This window comes from Heterocephalus glaber, unplaced genomic scaffold (assembly GCF_053883595.1).
Source record: "Heterocephalus glaber isolate CG9 unplaced genomic scaffold, H.glaber_assembly_v1.0 deba00001561, whole genome shotgun sequence".
NCBI lineage: Eukaryota > Metazoa > Chordata > Mammalia > Rodentia > Bathyergidae > Heterocephalus > Heterocephalus glaber.
In genome coordinates this window covers 10579409-10597990 of record NW_028258349.1, presented here as the reverse complement: position 1 = coordinate 10597990, position 18582 = coordinate 10579409, and the positions used below count along the sequence as shown (strand labels likewise).

Below are 18582 nucleotides of genomic sequence, written 5' to 3'. Positions count from 1 at the left end.
CTTTATTATTGATGATCAGGATTCAGCTACTAATATTTACTAGCTCATTTCCTGTGCTTAACACTATTATTATTACTATTATTAGCATTATTGATTTTCAAAAATTGAGCTACTATTTATTGATTGTCTACTAAATGCTTGGTCCCACCTAAACAATTTGATGATATAACAGCAACCATAATAATGACAATAATCATAACAGCTGACATTATTTAGGATTAATACAAACAAAAGTCTGTCCTAAATGAGTTATTTGTTGTTAGTGCCATTTTTTTTTTTTTGTATCAGGGATCGAACTCAGGACCTTGCGCTTGCGAGGCAGGCGGTGGAACCACTGAGCTAAATCCCCGGCCCCTGTTAGTGTCATTTTAATGACCAAGATTTGAGTCCTGATGGTGTGTCAGTTCCAATACTACTACTACTACTACTGATTAAAATGTATTTGGGCACTTCATTTATATCCATGCCTGGGCTAAGTATTATTAACAATAATAATAGTGTATCTTGGGGGTATTAAAATAATAATGCTGATAATGACAGCCAGTATATACTGGGCATTTGTTATATTCCAGAGTAAAACATTAAATGAGATATAACAACGTGAATGTGTTTTGGTCATTTTCTGCACGTATAACCCTATCACATCACAAGAACTATGGTGATGTTTTCTGAGTGTCCATTACATCTGAACGCTGGACTGGCACACTCACAGCCATAGTAGGGCTGGCTTCTCATGGTCCAGGTGACTGCTAAGCACCTCAGATATGATTGCACTGATGCCTCACTGTGCTGAGGAGGAAACCAAAATAAAAAATAAAAGAGGGCTGGGGATGCAGCTCAATGTGAAGACCCTGGATTCAATCCCCAGTATCACACATACACACACACACAAGTGTAAATTGGCTAAGACAAGATATTTAGTAAGGGCATAAAAGTGTTTGATCACTCACTAAATAAAACATTTAACTGCCACTTACTGTCAATGACCTCCCACTCTGCCCCTAGCAGTTAAGATGCAATCATCAGTGATCCTAAATCAGGTTACATTCCTCGCACCTTGAAGCCCTCCCATGACTCCGTCTCATTTGGAATGAAACCATGGCTGGTGAGACCCTGCAAAACTTGTCTTTGTCATCTGTCTGCCCTTATCACCTCCCACTTGCCCAGAGCACACTCTGCTCTAGGGACAGTGAACTCCCAGATGTTAGTACATCATCCCAGGTCTTTTGCCCTGGCTACTCCCTCTGCCAGAAACACGGTTCCTTGAAGTCATTGTGTAATGGATGTGTTCTTATCCTTCAAGTCTCAACTCAAGAGAAGCCCTCTGTGCAAAGAGTCGCCCTTCCCAGTCTTTCCTTACTCTACGTCCCTCCCCCATTTTCTTTTCTTCAAAGTATTCATCAATATCTTAAATCCTTTCTATCAATCACTTCTTCATTTATTATCTGTCTTCCTCCTGCCAGGCTGAAAGTTTTCCAATGGCAGGGACTTAATTTTGTTGAAAAAACAGAGAAAGATAACAAACCAATACCTAAGTAAACAGGTGTGTTCAAAGGTAAACGTTTGTCCTGGAGACAAACAAAGCAAGGATAGGGGTGAGAGGGCAGTGAGGTGTCACATGTTAAAGAAGGGGCCAGCAGGGCAGCATTGGAGCAAAGGCCTGGAGCAGATGAGGAGGGGTCTCTTAGGCCAGGAGGACAGAGGATCTGTGCTGAGGAGGGGCCAGTGGAGAGGTGCAGAGGCGGCCACAGTACCTCCTGTGTTGGGGACAGCAGGAGGCCACGTCACTGGTACAGGTGAGCCAATGAGAGAAGGCAAACACAGGGAGGTGACGAAGATCCATTTCATGGGACTGCACAGGCCACAGTGAGGCGTTACCAGGAAACCACAGAAGAGTTTTAAGTCAGGCACGGTGACGCACATCTGTAATCCTAGCTTCTCAGGAAGCTGGAGCAGGAGGATCGTGAGTTTGAGCCCGGCCTGGGCAACTAGTGAGACCCTGTCTCAAAATAAAACTGTTTTTTAAAAAGGCTGGGAATGTAGCTCAGTGGCAGAGTGCTTGCTTAGCATGCATGAGGTCTGGTTCCATCCCCAGCACTCAAAATACTAAAATATAAAAGAAGTTTGAGCAGGGAAGGGGCAGGACTTGCCGGGTGCTATGTGGACAGTGGCCAGCAGGGGTAGGGTGAGGGTGGAGCTGGGCCGAGCACAGCTGCCTGACATAACCCAGACGTCTGGTGCAGGGTCCCAGGCCTGCCCCTGGCCTGCCCCTGTCTGGAGGAACTCTCTGGGCCTTCTCCACATTCTTTCTCAGCTGCTGCAGTGTCACGATCCCTTTCACAGGTCCATGTGCTCTGGATGCCAGTTCCTGAAATCTACGTGAAGATCTGTGGCCGGGGCAGACACTTTTGCCTGGAGACTCAGGACGACCTCAGTGGCCCCCATAGCATGTAGCCCTTGCCCCTGAGCCCAGCTCCCACATCCCCCCCTCGGAGGATGCAGCCTGATACCGGCCTTCTGTGGCTTGCTGGGTACTCGTCATGGACCCGATAGAGCCTGCAGTCAGGACAGGCGCACATGGAGAACTGTGCCCACAAACTCTATGCTGCCAGGGCTCCCCGGAGACCTCGTGTGTCATGCTGGAGAACTGTCCACAGCAACGCCAGTGACACAGGCTCTGTGCAACCCTGGAGACTCCTGTGGCGTGCAGCGAGTGTGTGTTCCCAAGAGAGTGTCTTTCCCAGCCTGATCTCTCCACCTGGCCCAATACTACCTCCAGGAGGAGTCCTTGGTCAGAGCCACCCACATTGAGCCCCTGCCCCTCTGTGGACTAACTGTCCCCCTTAAGGCCCCACCTGCTTCAAGCTCTTGAGCAACAATGATCGATGGCTCTGACAGCTGTTGGATTGGTCTGGACAGGCTTCGCTGTGCTGCAGTAACAAGTTCACCTGAACATGGCTCCACCAAGGGCTGTTGCCCTTGCCTACGAATTCCACAGTAGTCTCAGGGCATAGTTCACGTTCACATCCGCTCTGTGAGGCCACCCCGGCAGCACACGCACTCTGATTTGCAGTACTTCCCTTCGAGCATCACCCATATTATTTGTGCTCATAGCTCTTGGCCAGAACCAGTTCTGGCCAATGTGCCAGGGCAGGTGCCAAGCTGGACAATGAGGAAGCAGGTGGATATCATGAGGGCTCCTAGTGCCTCTGCCAGGTGTGCTGGTTCATTTAATCCTCCACATCCCTCGCTGAGGGAAGTGCTGTTACTACAGTGGGCCCCGATTTACGAATTCAATTAATTCCTGAGGGCTGGTTGCAACTCATGTTGGTCAATTGCCTTCAAAGTCTCTCTCCTGTATAATTTTAGGCCACACTTTCTTCCAGGCAGATATGGGTGTCCTTAGAGAGACATTGGCCCAGGATTTCTCAGTTAACCCCGCACAGGAAAGGATGTTGTAATGTTCCTTCCAGAACTCTTTAGGGATTAAGTCTGTATCTGAGATCATCTGGAAGCACATGTGGCCGGCATTTGGGTTAAAACTCAACTTTGGTTTTAAGTTAAAACTAAAATGCCAGTCGTAATGCAAGTTGTTCGTATGTCAGGATGGTTGTAACTCAAGAGTCCACTGTTTTGCAGATGAGGAAACTGAGGCCCAGAGAGGCCAAGAAACTTGTGCAAGGTCACCCAGAGTCAGCCAGAAACACGACACTGTGGCTCCCTGCTGCCTTTGGGATAAAACCTGAGCTCTTTAGCTGAGCACTGACTTGCTCCCTTGCCCTTCACCTGTTTCTGTGTTGGGGTTCTGGGGTGTGGGCAACTCCCACAGTCCTCAGGCAGCTTGCTGATGCTCTTTAGAGGCCCAGATGTCCATATGCCAGTGGGCCCTGGCCTCCGAAGGGTGGAATGGAGGGGGAGAGGTGGATGCAGAAGTATGTCCTACCCATGAGAGTTGGCACTTTTTGCCAGATGGGAGTGTGTTCTCAGTGGAGTTCATGGCCTCGTTTGTAATCCCAGTCCCATTACTTGGTAACTGTGTGATGTCAAGCAAGCCATTTAATATACCTGAGCCTCAGTTTCCTCATCCATAAAGGAAGGGGGGTGATGAAAGAAAGTCCTTGTAGGGTTATCGTGAATTACGGTAAGATGGCATCTAAAAGGCAAACTTCTGGTAATTGCTGAATTATAAATAGCTCTATTCACCAATAAAATGATAATAATCGTTCACCATTTCTGACTAACATGGTTTTCTTTAGTGAATTCAAGAAGAAAATATTAAGAATTATGGGGATAATGCCCAGGAGAACATATGCAGAGCCTGCTGATAGTCAGTGATCAAGTAATATTTCAGACCCATCACCAACACCAAACTACCACTACCATCATTACCAACCATCACCCCATCACCGCCATCTTCATTACTGTCAATACCATCGTCACCACCATCAGCACTTCATTACCATCATGTCTCCATCATCACCACCCTAACTACGCTGTCTCCCAGTGAAGCCTCTCCCTACCATCCCCCTCTACCCTAGGACCTGCCCCTGGCCTTTCAGCCCTCTCTGTTCTTCGGTCATCGTCTGGTTGGAAATGCTGAGTAATAGCCCGGGTTGTCTGGTCGCGTAGGCCCCATCTGTCTTCGTCCGGAGCTGGCTGTGCCAACGTGACTCAGTACCAACCTGGTCTCTCAGCATCTCTCTTGGTCTGTGATATTATTGGCTTAGTCCTCAGGCTGCGTTTCGGTTTGTTTTTGTTTCCTGGGGACAAAATGACAGCAGAGTTACTAGATTTTAAATGTGTATTTCTGACTGTCAAAAATACAAATCTTTTCTTATCCCAAGTATTAAACAAAATTCCCCTCCTTCCCCTCCCCTCCCCTTCTCCCTTTCCTTCCCATCTCTTCTTTTCCATTACTGGAATGGAACCGAGGACCTTGTGCATACGAGGAGAGTACTCCACCCCTGAGTTACACCCCGGGCCCTTTTAAAAATTTTATTTTGTGGCGGGGTCTCTCCAGCCCAGGCTGGCCTTGAGCTTTGTTCCCCCTGCCTCATTCTCCACAACAGCTGGGATTACAGGTGTGCACCACCATGCCCCCAATTTACACAAAATTTGCATACTTCATTTTCATTGGCCCCCACTAAGCCAATTACTGGGGCCCAGAGATTGTTTTAAGCCTATTGGATCCTATTCTCACAAGCCTTAGGTGGAACAGATCCCTCAGCAGCCCTCACCGCTGCTGCTGGCAGGGAGAGGGGTTAAAAAGCGAGCCCCCTCCTGTGTGATCTTATTCCTCAAACCAGTATTTCTTGTTGCAACAATCTTCAAAAAATGTAAGTGCCTGGAAAACCTCTCCTCTGAGACCTGAAGATTTTGTCCAGGATCCACAGGGTGGGTATGTTTTCCATGCCTGAGGGGCCCTGCCTACAAAAGTCTCTTTGTTGGTTGTTGGAAACACACAGCCACAGCCCTCCAGCTCCACCCCTTCCAGGAAGGGAACCAGCTTTCAGAATTAGTCATGCTGTCCTGGACCCACACAACCACCCCATTGAATCCAAAGGGCAGCCCTGCAGGGGGACAGCTATTATTATCCCAGCTGTACAGATGGGGAAACTGAGGCTCAGGACCGAAGCCGGGCTGCTTGAGGTCACACACAATGAGAATGTGGCGGAGGCCAGATTTGAACCCAGGCTGTCTGTCTCTGAGTTCCTTTCTTCTCTACCAGCGGCTTGGGGGAAGGGGGGGGGGTCCTAAATTGTACCTGACTGAAGGATGATAGGGTGTGTGTGTTGTCTATTTTGGGGCCTGATGTAGAATGAGTAACTCTCAAGTATGGTTTTTTTTTTGGTACCGGGGATCGAACTTGGGTCCTTGCACTTGCAGGGCAGGCAGCGGAACCACTGAGCTAAATCCCCAGCCCCTCAAGTATGGTTTTAATTCTTTTTTTTGTTTTTGTTTGTTTGTTTGTACTGGGGATTGAACCCAGGGCCTTCACACTGAACTACATCCCTATCCCTTTTTATTTATTATTTGGAGACAGTCTCCCTAGGTGGCTAAATTGCCCAGGCTGAGCTCAAACTTACCATCTTCTACAACAACCTGCCAGTGTGCTGCGATTACAGGTGCACACCATGATATTTCCTGGACACCTGCGATGTGCCAGACCCTCAGGGCTGGGGAAACAGTAAGTGGAAGGGCCAAGGTCCTTCCCTCTCAGGCCTGTGGTTCCCAAGCGGAGAGGCCATAGCATAACCAATCCGTGTATACCACACAGTATGTCAGAAAGTAGCTCGTGTCCATGCTGCAGGAAGATATGAAGAAGCGTGTGGGGAGAGCGGATCAGAGGAGGGAGCTCAGGTGCCCGGGTCAGAGGCTGCGGCGGCATCGCCCGCTGGGGGAACCTCGGAGGCCCACGCATAGTGGGGAGTGAAGTGACGGTGAGGTGGGAGAGGGGGCCGGGACCATAGAGGGAAATTAAAGGTCATGGGTCCCTTGGAGTTAGGAGGAGCCGCCGGGCCGAGCTGGAGCTGGAGGCCCGCATGTGCCTGAGGGGTCACAGGCTCCCTCTGGCTGTGGGTGGAGACAGACTGGGGCCCGCTGAGACGTCCCAGTGGGAAGGCAGTCGGGGACAGAGGCAGGTGCAGGGTGAGGGCCGTGAAGGGGAAGAAGCAGATGTTCTGGAATGTTCTCTAGAGTCTTACCCTCTCTGGGACTCCGCTGCCTGTACCTGGGGTTCTCAGTCACACGGGCCCCTGGGGACCTTTTATCACCCCACCACCAGCACCACTGGCCGTGCTCAGGGTGGAGAGCCAGTCCTAGGGTGGGATCTCAACTTGGACCCTGAGTTCACTGTGATTTGCCCCCAGGAACAGAGCCCCAGGGCCACAGGGTCCTCCATTGGGAGCATGAGGCGCCCAGCAGCCTTGAGTCCAGCAGCCTGGCGGCCGGGACTGCAGTGGGAAAGAGCGAGTCAGCCGCAGTGGGGACCCGGCTCGGGCATGTTCAGTGGTGTGGAGTTGGCCGTTGTGTGCTGCACCTGTTCTGTGCAGGCTGAGGCACGGAGCAAGGGGGGCACTTGGCCCAGGGTGCCAGCCAGGCTCTGAGAACAGCAGACTCATCCTCCCACCTCTGCAGCCAGGCAGGATCCTGCCAGCCTGTGCACTCAGAAATAATCTCCTCCTCCTCCTCCCTCTTCTTCTTTTTGTGCTACTGGGGACTGAACCCAAGGCCTTTGCGCTGAGCTATATCCACAGCCCTTTTTATATATTTTTATTTTGAGACAGAGTCTCACTGTCACTATGTTGTAATCCTCCTGCCTCAGCCTCCCAGAGTGTGGCATTACCAGCACGCACCTCCATACTCAGCTTCAGAACTCTTTTCCTTCCCCAGTTTCCTTGCCCAGGCCTCAGAGCCTCAGGGGGCTTTAAGTCACCCACAGCCAAAGCGGGTAGAGCAGGGCACTGAAGGCCCACAGGCCGTGAAGGGCAGAAGACATTGTGGGAGAGCAAAGACAGCACCGGCTTTTACCTAAAAAAGAATCTCTCACTCTCACTTGTCACATATACAGCATAGATATGTAATTTCTTACATTCGGTTAAATTCTATTTAACTTTCTGGTCACCTGATTCTAAATGTACTTTCCCTCTTCTTTCTTTTGATTTTGCTTTTTTATCTTTGTGGTTCATTATTTTGTGTTAACATTAATTTTACATTTTTAATTGATTTTTCCCCAACTCCTAGAGTTTGAGTTATTTTGACTATAGAAATGTTCAATGAGCAGTGCAATGAACCTGAATACATTTTATGGAGATTCATTGGTTCTTTATTTTTTTAAACCCCTGGTAATGGGGCCGGGGATTTAGCTCAGTGGTTCCGCCACCTGCCTCACAAGTGCAAGGACCCGAGTTCAATCCCCGGTACCCCCCCCCCCAATAAAATAAACCCCTGGTACTGGGGATTGAATTCAGGACTTTTCAGTTGTGAGGCAGGCACGGTGCCACTGAGCTAAATCCCTGGCCATTGATACTCTGTCTCATTTGCTTTCTTTCTATGTCTCTCTGTCTCTGTTTTCCCCACTCCATATATATAAAATACATATTTTCCCACTGAGTTTTTGGTATTTCAGGAATCTTTCACCACTCCTGCTTACCTTCTCTGTTATTGTCAGTTGAGCAAGAAAACCTTTTTCAGGAGGGAAGTCACAACTGGGAATGAAGGCCAGTTAGGACAGGTCTCTGGAGAGAAGCAAGAAACACAGCTCACTAGGCTGAGATAGCCTGGTATCCAGCAGTCTGCTTTCTGCTGCTGTAACAGAATGCCCAAGATAGGCTAAGTTATAATGAACAGAAATGTATTTGGCTCATGGTTCTGGAGGCTGGGAAGTCCAGGAGCACGGCACTGGCATCTGGTGAGGTCCTTTCTGCCATGCCATCCCTTGGGAGAAGGCGGAAGAGCAGGACAGGGAGAAAACAAGGGAGTGAGAGGGGCCAAACTTGCTTCTAGAACAAAAGACCTTGGTGAAGAGGGGCCCACTCTGCTGACGCCACACGAATCCTTCCTCGGGTCCCACTTCCCAACACTGCTGCACAGGAACTGAATTTCCAGCCATGCTCTTTGGGGACACATTGGAACCCAGCAGCAACCATTGTCTTCTGTAACAGTTTTCGAATTTAAGGAAACTTAGTAACAGTTGGGTTTAGCCCTGGCTCTGCCAGTTTGAGGTCCTTGTCTTAGGGACTGAGGCAGGGTAGGAGGAGGCTATGGGGTCCCCCACTGAGCCCGCTGTCCCTGTCCCAGCTGTGTGGAGCCCAGACAGGAAGCCTGCGCCCCTCCTGCTTCCCAGTAATTCTGGCTGACACCCAGGGCCCTGTCATCAGCCCAAGCCTCCACTGACACACTAGCTGGTCTAGGCCTGCCAGCAAGGCTGCTCCTCGATGGCCACCTTCCCAAGGGGAGCTCTACCCTCCCGGCTGGTGGAGGGGACCGGGGAAGGAGAAGAGCTCTTTTCTCTCATCATCTAACAAAGACGCCACAAGCACTGGCTATGCGCTAGGTATTGGTCTATAACGCAGATGAAAAGCAGCAGGAGAGGGTGGTGCACTACCAGGAGAGCCAAGAGAAGTTCCTGGAATGCATGTGGGGGTGATGTCATAGGGAATGGAAAGGACAGGATGGGGCAGAGGGCTGTAACTGGGGTGCAGGTCCCAGGAGAAGATGGCCTTTGAGCCAGGACTTGAAGGCAAACGAGATGTGCAGAGATGGGGGAAAGAACCCAGGCAGAGGGTCGCTGCTGCAGAGGCATCAGGGCCGAAGGATGCCTGGAACTCGCCAGGGATTACTATGCCCCGTATGAGAGATTATTGTATGCCTGCACTCAAAACACCTGGGAAAACTCACTGCCAAAGAGACCCAGCCCCTGACAGCAGGAAGTGACTCTACTTACCCTACTTCCCGCAGCCCTCCAAGCGGGTCTCAGGGTGTAAGTGCAGGCAGGAGTCTCCAGGTCTTCCTAGCTATCGGCCCCAGTTCAGTCCTATGCATATTGGAGCGTGGCATGCTCGGGTCCAGCCTAGGAAGAATTTGTGTTTGGCATGGTTGGGCATAAGCCCCATAAACATCTATGCTTCAGAATGTAAGTTCATGGTGGCCAAAGGTTCAGAATATGAGCTTGGCAAACTGAAATCAGCCCTTGTGTTTTGTTTCACCTTCCTAATTTTTTTTTTTTTTTAAGACAGGGTCTTGCTATGTAGTTCAGGCTGAACTTGAAGTCACTACATAACCCAAGCAGGCCTCAAACTCAGTGATTCTCCTGCCTCAGCCTCCCAATTTCTGGGATTACAGGCATGCAAGACCATGCTTGGCTTTCATAATTTTTAAAAATCTGAACCCACCTCTAATATTGGAATTCCCCATAAATATTCAGATTTTTGACATCTATTGAAAATACAGCAGCCAGTGGCTGGAACTGTGTCAAAATGTCCTTTAATGGTTTTAATTATAATTTGTAAAAGGTTGTACATTTTCAGCACCTAAAATTCAAAGGAGGACAGAGCGTGGTAGTGTCTTTCTGTAATCTCAGTACTTGGGAGGCTGAGGCAGGAGGACTGCAAGTTCAAACTCAACCTGGGTGACATAGTGAGGCCCTGTCTCAAGAACATTAATTAATTAAAATACAACTCAAAAGGTACAAGAGGTAGCATGATGATGGATGAGTCTCGGTTCTCCTGCATCCTCCAGCCTCCCAAGGCCCCGCCCCAGAAGCAGTCATGGCGCAACCTCCAAAGGTATTTTATTCCTACTTGATTATATGCCTACACATTCTTTCTCCTCACAAAGGTAGCACACTCAGCAGTTTCCCTACATCTTGCTTTCCTCCTTTAGCAAGTTTACCCAGTGACCACTGCACCTTATGGCCTCACACCTGTCCTGCTTCAGTGTATCCCCAATTCTTGCCTGGCTCCTCTGGCAGCGCACAGACCGGGAGGCGTGAAGGGTAAAGCACCTGCCTTCTAGCCACTTGCCACCTTCTACTCTCGGGCGCCTGCAGTTCCGGATATGTCCAGCAGAGGGAGACACCATCCCACTCCCAAGACCACCAAGGGGTCTTCCCCCGGCGGCCCCGCCCCGGACCTTCAAGGTTAATGGATCTGGGGAAGAGATGTGGGTCCAGTCACAAAGACCCTCTTAGCCCACCTGGGATCCATATACCACCCTTCATCCAACCTCCCCAGGGCCTCTGCTTCCTCTGTTTCTCCTCCTGCGCTTCCTGGTTGGAGGGCCACCCTAATGCCCCTACTCTCCTGGTAGGGCCTGCACCCCACCCTTAATGGGAGTGGCAGGAGGTCTCGTCCTAATGTGAGGCCTGGAACTGAGAAATTGCCGGGGGATGGGGGAGAGCAGGTAAAGAAAGTGTGCAGCTGGGCGAGCATTGCTTGCTCCTGCCCTCCCTCTCGACAAGAAGTGGGGTCCTTCTTCCCGCCGCCAGCACCCCAGTCCCCACAGAGCTGTGACCCCAAGCCCTTGTCCTGTTCTGTGTACTCTCAACAGCACCCTCTCCCTGGCCTGGTGCCTGTGGCCCTCCTCCCCACCCCCACGAGGCTGTTGGCGGTGGTGGCCTGGAGTCCAGCTGGTGGCCAGGGCAGAACTACCCCTTCGCTGGCCTTGCCCCTCCCGGTGACCCCGATCCTCTGAGAGCCACTCAATGGGGCCTTGTTCTCCATCCAGCCTGGGGACAAAAGTCCCTCTGTCGCAGAAGGCGGAATTGGGGGCAGAGGGCACCCCCAGCAGGGGACCATGTGGGGGCCTGTTCAGACCCCAGCCGGAAGGAATGCCACAGGGAGGGGACAGGACAGGGCGGAGGTGGGGAGGAAGGAGCCTAGCACAGTGTAGGGCACCTCATCTAGAGTGGGAGGCCACCCCACCCCGGGCCCCCGGCCCGCATGCTTGGGAGGAGCTGGACTGGGGGACTCTGGTTTGGTTCTGGGGAGCAGTTCTGAAGTCTCCCCAAGGCAGGGTGGGGCTGCACCCGCCCTGAAGGCCCAAGCTCCCCCACCTGCCCCCACCCCTACTGCTGTTGTATTGTGTCCCTCACATCAGCGTCTTCTCCTGGCCCTCAATCTTGGTCAACAGAGAGGGTTGGCCTCGAAGGGCCTTTAAATCCCCTAGGAGTGCCAGCAGCCCTGCCCCAAACAAAACGCACTGACTAAATCGAAGAAGTAAGGCCCTTACCTGGATATTTCACCTTCCTCCATGGCCCTGCCAGACAGAGGTCTGCCACTAAAGACCCCAGCACCTGCCCCCGTCCTGGTCTCTTTCAGAGTTCAGGAGATTGGAGAAAGTGCCTCCCTACTTTGAGGGACCAAGTTCCAGCTTGCCCTGCTCTCCCTCCACCTCACCTGAGGCTGCTGTGGCCCTGGTGACCCAGGGAGCGCCCTGTCCGGTGGCTGGGGAGGGGGAGGAGCTGTCTCTTTAAGAGAGGAATGTGGCGCCCGAGCCCCTGAGCCTCGGGGAGACCGGCTGGTTCTCTACCTGCCCAGGTTTGCTCAGGGCGTGGCAGCTGAGGATAAAGACTCAGGCTTGGCAGCTACTTTCTCGCTCTCTCCCAGAACCTCCTCCTCCACTCAGCCAGGGAGCCACAGGTGAGCGGCTGGGGTCCCTCCCTCCAAGTGTCCCCAGCCACCCCCACCCCACCTCGGCTCTGCTCCAAGCTCTCCCTGCCTCTCCCCTCACTGCCCCTACCCCAGAGGAGCTCTGCTGTTAGAGCCCTTGGGATCTTCCCCTTTTAGATCCTTTCCTGGGGACAGGAGATTGGAGAAGGTCCGTCCTCTCCCCTTGGGTGACCCTTCCCACCATTCTCTGAGGGCCTTGGACAGCTGGGGTGAGGGTTGGACCCATTCAGGGGAGGCTTGGGACACCTGGAATGGTGGTATGTGGTAGATTGGAGGTGTTTGAATGGAGCAGAGGCAAATGGATTGGGGGTTGGGGGGAGATGAGGGTATCTAAATAGATCAGGGTGTTCAGGTGCATTGGGTGGATGGGGGTGTCTAGGCATTGACCTAGAGACTGCTAGGAAAGGGGGGATAGTTCCTGGAGAAGCTGAACAATGGGGAGCTGGTTAGGAGATTTGGGGGATGCAGGGGTGCAGTGAGAAACAGCCTATAGAGGGCTGGTGATGCAGGTGGTAAAAGAATTTACCAAGGCAAGAATAAGAAGAAAGACAAAGTTTATTCAGGTCAGTCAAGAGAGAGAAACAGCAGGCAAATTTCCAAGAGTGGAATCACGCCATGAGGGTGAGAGATGGGGGTTTTTGTAAGGGTCTGAGGACACGGAAAAAGAGCCTTGGTAGCAAATGGGATTCTTTGAAGAATATCTTTTTCTAGATCATCTGGCACCTTGTAGGTCTCCTAGGGGTGCCAGCACCATGTCTAAAATTGTAAGTTTAAAGTTGCAATTTGACAAGACCTTTTTTTTCCCTCACAGAAGGCCTTTTATTTTAGCTTCAGATAAGCAGATCAGTGCACACTGACTTTCAGAGGAGATGGTCAGGGCTCACGGGGAGGAATGAGTGAGTCTGACTCGGTCAGCTTTTGCTGTATTGTCTCAGGACTGTGGGCACTGCTGGGGGAGGCCGCAATGCAGGCATTCTGCTGTAGGGCTTCTTCCCTTTTGTTGCCAGTGGGTAGTCACTGCAAGGATCCTTCCGCATACCCTGGCAAATGAGGTTCATCTCCCTCCTTCGTCTCTTCTCAGTCAGGGAGGGAAGCTGGCTTGGTCGCCCCGCCACGCTGGGCTTGGCCCTGAACTTCAGATGCGTAGGACCAGGTCCTCTAGCTCTATGAACTGGACCCGGCCTCTAATTTGGGGACAGTCATAATTGAGGGAACTTTTACTCTCAAGAGGGGACAGCAGAGGGCAGATGGCCGAAATGGTCCTAGGACTGGGGTGGGGAAGGAACAGAGGCGATTGGACAGAGAGCCTCCTGCACTGCACCGACTGCTTCCTCTCTGAGGCTGCCCCGCAACTGCAGTCAGGTCATCGGGAAGCCGACAGAGGCCTCTGCAGAGAACAGCTTGGGACAGGAGCACCAGAGAGGGCGCCCAGCTGCCTGTAGCCTCCAGGTGGCCTGGCCTGGGGATCCTTGGGCAGAGAGACAGGGGCTTGCCTGACATCCCTCGCCTCCCGGGTTTCATGGGAATGGGGCTGCCAGGACCTCCCAGACCAGAGGGAGCCTGGAGGAGCCCGTGGAAAAAGACTTAAGAAATGAGCCCTAAGAATCACTAGGTGACAGGGCATGGGACATTGAGCCGAATGAGCTGGGGGCGGGTAGTTTTTGACAGCAACATGGGGTAATGACAGTGCCAGCTTCTTCAAGCAGGGACCAGGGAATTAAGGTTAAGAGCTGAAAACAGGCCTGGGTGGGGTGAGCAACAACAAGCACTGAGCTTCCTGGGATCGCGTGGAAACAGAACCTCCTGAGGAGGCTTTAGACGGTCTGTCCACCTGTGGACCCGTGCCCCTGCCCACTGTGTCCCCACCCACCACCCTCTCCAGCTGCCCCCGAACCTTCCTGGGGTCCCACATGCCTGGGTAATGCTCCCTGAAGCTGCAGGCCCTCTTCCTGCCAAAAAGCTGCTCAAACTGAAGCTATGGGTATAGCGCTCAGAGCTAGTGGGGAAACCCGGAGCAGGCCGGAGCCCGGGGGGGTCACGAGGAGGGGCAAGAGTCTGCAGACTCGAAGGACACACCTGCACCACGGTGGCTGGTGGCTGAGAGGCCAACCCCTCTCTGGGCATGGGCTTTGCCATTGGTGGAATGTGGGTAGGAAGGTGGGTGAGGCAGCACAGGTCTATAATTGCAGCACTCTGGGAGGCTGAGGCAGGAGAATCACAAGATTGAGCCCAGCCTAGGCAACTTTGTGACCCAGTGAGACCCTATGTCAGAGTAGGCAAATGAAAAGGACTGGAGATGTAGCTCAGTGCAAAGATTCGGGGCTCAACCCCCAGTACTTCAAGAGGAAGGAAGGAAGGAAGGAAGGAAGGAAGGAAGGAAGGAAGGAAGGAAGGAAAGAGAAGGAAATGGGGACTGGATAGATGACCTCAGGGTCGCTGGGAATTGAATGAGTGAAACACAGCACCAGGCAGTGTCCCAGGCCCGATGGGGGGCGGGGGGTGTTGGGGTGAGTGTTACCTTTGGCTATCGAGACTGTGACAACGCATGCGTGTGTGCCTGCAGCAGTGGAGCAGGGGTGGGGAGCAGGCAGGGGAGGCACAGGGACAGGGTCTTTCTCCAGGCATCCAGTGTGGTGGAGGCTCAGACGGCTGCCAGGCCAGGACAGGGGAAGAGGAAGTGTTGGGTGGCAGCAGGAGCTTGGCCAGTCCTGGGCAGGACCCAGAGTCTGGGGGGATACGGGCTTGGGCTAGGGTGGACTCAGGGTCTGGGATGGGGTTGGGGCTGGGGCCAGAGCCTGCTAGGACTGGAGCTGGTGAGGGTCCTCTGTAGGGGCTGAGGGGCAGGGGCAGGGTGGAACAGAAGATGGAGCCGAGGCTGCGGCCAGGACCCTCACCTCCTGTCCCTCCCCCAGCCTGGCATTAGCTCCTCCCCACTCAGTCTACAGAGTCTGGGCAGAGCCGGGCAGGCTCCAAGCTGTCTATGCAGGCACTCCCCAGAACCTGGGCCTGCTGCCACCTGGCTCCCAACACCCTACTTCCCAAAGCACCCTGAGGCCCTCACAGGCCCGGGCTAGGGAGCCAGGCATGGTTGAAATCCTGCTTCCTAGCCAGGAACCCTGGCGCCAATTTTCACCCCTGGGAGCCTCCGTTTCCCCACCTCACAGATGAGGGTAGCACTGGGCAGTGGCCCCTCAGTGGGTTGCTGGAGCTGTTTACCGAAGGCTGGAAGGCCCTGTCCAGCGAGTTACACAGCTGCCTCTCCTCACTCTGACCCCACCTGACTTTCGGGCTCCTTCTTACTTAGGTGCCATGGTCCTGCGCTGACCTGTGGAGCAGGGGGAGGGGGTGGAAGCCACCCCGGTGGCCCTGCTAAAGCTGGACCCCTTCCCTGGCCTCCTCTAGGGCAGCGCTCTGACATGCAAGGGGTGGCCCTGAGCCTGCTGGTCCTCCTGGCCGGTGAGTACCTGGCCGCCAAGGTGCCTTGCCCCCGGGACCCCAGCTGGGTGGTGCCAAGCTGTATGAGCACACTTGCTCCTGTCTCCCCAGGGCAGTGAGTGGTGGCCACTGGGGACAGCATCTCCTCAAGGGTAAGAAGTGTCACATTCATGATATCAAGGGACACACAAGGACAAGGCCTCTTAGAGCGGTGACTCACACAGCTAGAAAAAGCCACTGTCTTCCCTCTTCTCTTGTAAATCTGAGGATGTGGAGGAGAGAAGGCTCAGCCCAGGGTTGCCTTAACACCTCTGAGCCTGGTGGTGATGTAGTAAGTGACCAGAACACTTCGTGCCTCAGCTTCCCCATTTATAAATCCAAGGAGAATAACAACATCTACTCACGGAGTCATTGCGAGGATTAAACAAATTAATATTTGTAAAGCACACAGAACGGTACCTAGCCCAGAATCAGCACGTGTGTTGGTGCTGTAGACATAATTAAAAATGAGTAATCCTTTCACAGCATTCAGGCCCAGAGCTGAGGTAGCACAGTGCTTTTAGCCAGAATGGGACCCTTGCCCTTTGCTTTCATTGCATTCCTTCTGCCCACTGTATTGGGCAGACTGGGAGTCCATTGGGCAGGGGTGTGAAGTTGCATTTTTGCATAAAGTGGGTTTGAGGTGGTAGCCAGGAATCCCTGCAGGGGTTGGTGATACATCTCGGGATGGGTGGGCTGTGCATGAGTAGGGAAGGTGGACTCTGAGTGCAGCTGGCATGGGGCAAACAGCCCTGGGAACAGAAGCCATCTGTCACCTTGATGAGAAAAGTCCCGTTTCTTTCTGCAGAGACCTGGATTAGCCCCGTGTCTGGGAGTATTCAACCAAACGCTGGGCAAAACCACTCAGAATAGAACCTGTTTGGGGTGGGCAAATGCTGGTGGGGCTCAAAGGTGTGTGGGGGGGGTGGCTGAGCCCCTGTCTCCATGATGCTGAGGCAGCCAGGCCGGGGCAGCACCCCTATGCCTGCAGGAGGTGCTGACTGTCCCCAAGGTGCCAGGGGAGGCCCCCAGGCTCCATGGGCCCCGTCAAGGGCTCTGCTGAGGCCAGCATCACCATGCCCCCTCTTCCCACTTGCCCCTCCTCCAGGCCTGCCTCCCCTGGACGCCAATGACCCAGAAGGTGAGTCAGAGGTGTCCCACTTAGCCCCCCATTCCCCCTGGGACCCCTGGAGTGGGCTGTTGTCCCGAATTCATGTTCTTCTTTCTCTCTTTACAGATAAGGACAGTCCTTTCTACTACGGTGAGCGCTTGCTCCTCGCCCCTCCCTGCCCTACACACTATTCTGTACCAACAGTGCCGCATGGGCTGGGCTGAGGGTCTGATGTGGGGCCAGCATAGGAAGGGGCTAAGATTAGGGCATTGAGCCACAGAAGCAGTGGATTAGAAAAACAAAAGATGATAGTCAGGTGCAGGGGAGGATTCTAGGCCAGCAAGGCAGTTAGACGCATGCAGCAAGTGAGGATGGTCCACAGAAAGCCATTAGGTCCAGCCAATCACTGGGAGGAGGGCTGACATTGGACATGGGGCATCTTCCTGGAAGAGATGAACAATTCAACCCAAACTATCATTCTGCCTCCAGATTCCACTGAACTCCTTCTACCAGCCTGCTCTTCCCCCCTCACCTCCTCTACTGCCCCTCATTCCTGCTCCAGCCACACCGGCCTCCTGCTGGTCCTCAGACATAGCAGAAAACTGCAGCCCCGGGGCCTTTGCACCTGCTGATCCTTGTGCTTGGAACACTTTCACACTTCCACCCCCTGCAGATATCTGATCAGTGTGGCTCCTCAGAGAGCCCTTTCCTGATCACTCTCTCTAAAGAACTGCCCTCTGGCTCTCTATCCCTCACTCTGGTTATGTTCCTTCATATTGCTTATCTCTAGCTGACCCAACAAGGAAATATCTTGTTTGCATGGATATAAACTAGAGTGTGTGCACTGGCCAGGCTAGGGATTTGGTTTGTTCTCTTACTATCACATCCCAGAGCCCTGCACACTGTAGAAGCTCAGTATATATCAATCAAGTGCATGGGGAAGATGGATGAGGAGAACCTGGGCTGACCTTGAGGTCCCCTCTGCTTTTCTCCCAGATTGGCACAGGCTCCGGGTCGGCGGGCTCATTTGTGCTGCGATTCTGTGTGCCATGGGATTCATTGTTCTCCTGAGTGAGTGCAGGAGCTGGCGGGGGAGGGACTGGGAGAGCTGTGCATCTCCTCCTCTGACCACTTCCCTTCCCCCAACAGGTGGAAAATGCAAATGCAAGTTCAACCAGAAGCCCAGGTGAGATGCGTCCCTGGCATCCCTGCCTCATGCACAACACTTTCCAGGGGGAAAGAGCTTTCCAGGTGCTGCAGAAAGAGGACAGGCTCCTGGGCCCCACCACTAATATTTCTCAGTTTTAATTTTCATAGTTAATGATCCACAGGGGACCCCAAATTCTGAAACGCCACATTCCCTTAGTGCTGCACAAACACTGGAAAGGCAGCCAGCAAGCAGTGTCTGAGCAAGCTGTGATGTCTAGCCTCCAAGGGACAGGATGATTGGGGAGGATATGGATCTCACCACATTTTATTTCCTCAGCCACCATGCCGTAGATGGCCCACCTCTCATCACTCCAGGTAAGACAGGCAGCTTGGTGCTGAGGAGAGCACGGGGAGTGAGGTGTGTGCGTACACACGTGTGCATGGGGAGAAAGGACTCTGCTCACAAGCTGACACCGTCACCTCTTCCAGGCTCTGCTCACAACTGCTGAGGACCAACTAGCCAGAGGAGCACTGAGGGCTTTTTCTACTCCCGTGTCCTGGGCCCAAGACGGCACCGCCCTCCTCTCCCCAGGTGCCTTACTAGGGCTGCATCTTACCTCTCATGGAAGGGGGCTCTGTGCTCAATGTTTAATATAAAATGATCTTGCTTCTGGTCAA

General features: G+C 52.9%; 1 protein-coding gene and 1 long non-coding RNA gene across 9 annotated transcripts in view; one reads left to right on the top strand and one right to left on the bottom strand.

The window, feature by feature from the left end:
- LOC101707772 (uncharacterized) overlaps positions 1-12061 on the bottom strand; it is a 25226-nt gene extending 13165 nt beyond the window's left edge. For 2 of the 6 annotated variants that reach the window (XR_015443077.1, XR_015443078.1), the window contains exons 1-4: positions 11898-12061; positions 9446-9571; positions 8153-8237; positions 4683-4760 (exon numbers count right to left, since the gene is read on the bottom strand). This is a non-coding gene — a long non-coding RNA (uncharacterized LOC101707772). Of the gene's footprint in view, positions 1-4230; positions 4761-8152; positions 8238-9445; positions 9572-11730 lie in introns of those variants that run through there. The other 4 variants (XR_015443076.1, XR_015443079.1, XR_002387544.2 and 1 more) reach the window with 3 other exon arrangements.
- Fxyd3 (FXYD domain containing ion transport regulator 3) lies at positions 11997-18582 on the top strand. Of its 3 annotated transcripts, none has more exons than XM_013077491.3 (8): positions 12011-12140; positions 15573-15626; positions 16753-16785; positions 16882-16905; positions 17752-17826; positions 17905-17941; positions 18242-18279; positions 18394-18582. In XM_013077491.3, exons 2-8 carry the CDS (start codon positions 15587-15589, stop codon positions 18411-18413), a joined length of 267 nt encoding a protein of 88 aa, XP_012932945.1. In that variant the 5' UTR covers positions 12011-12140; positions 15573-15586; the 3' UTR covers positions 18414-18582. The 3 variants fall into 3 exon arrangements, with proteins under 3 accessions (XP_012932946.1, XP_012932945.1, XP_021095509.1); XM_021239850.2 differs by having other exon boundaries at positions 12055-12140; positions 15475-15626; XM_013077492.2 differs by lacking the exon at positions 16753-16785 and having other exon boundaries at positions 11997-12140.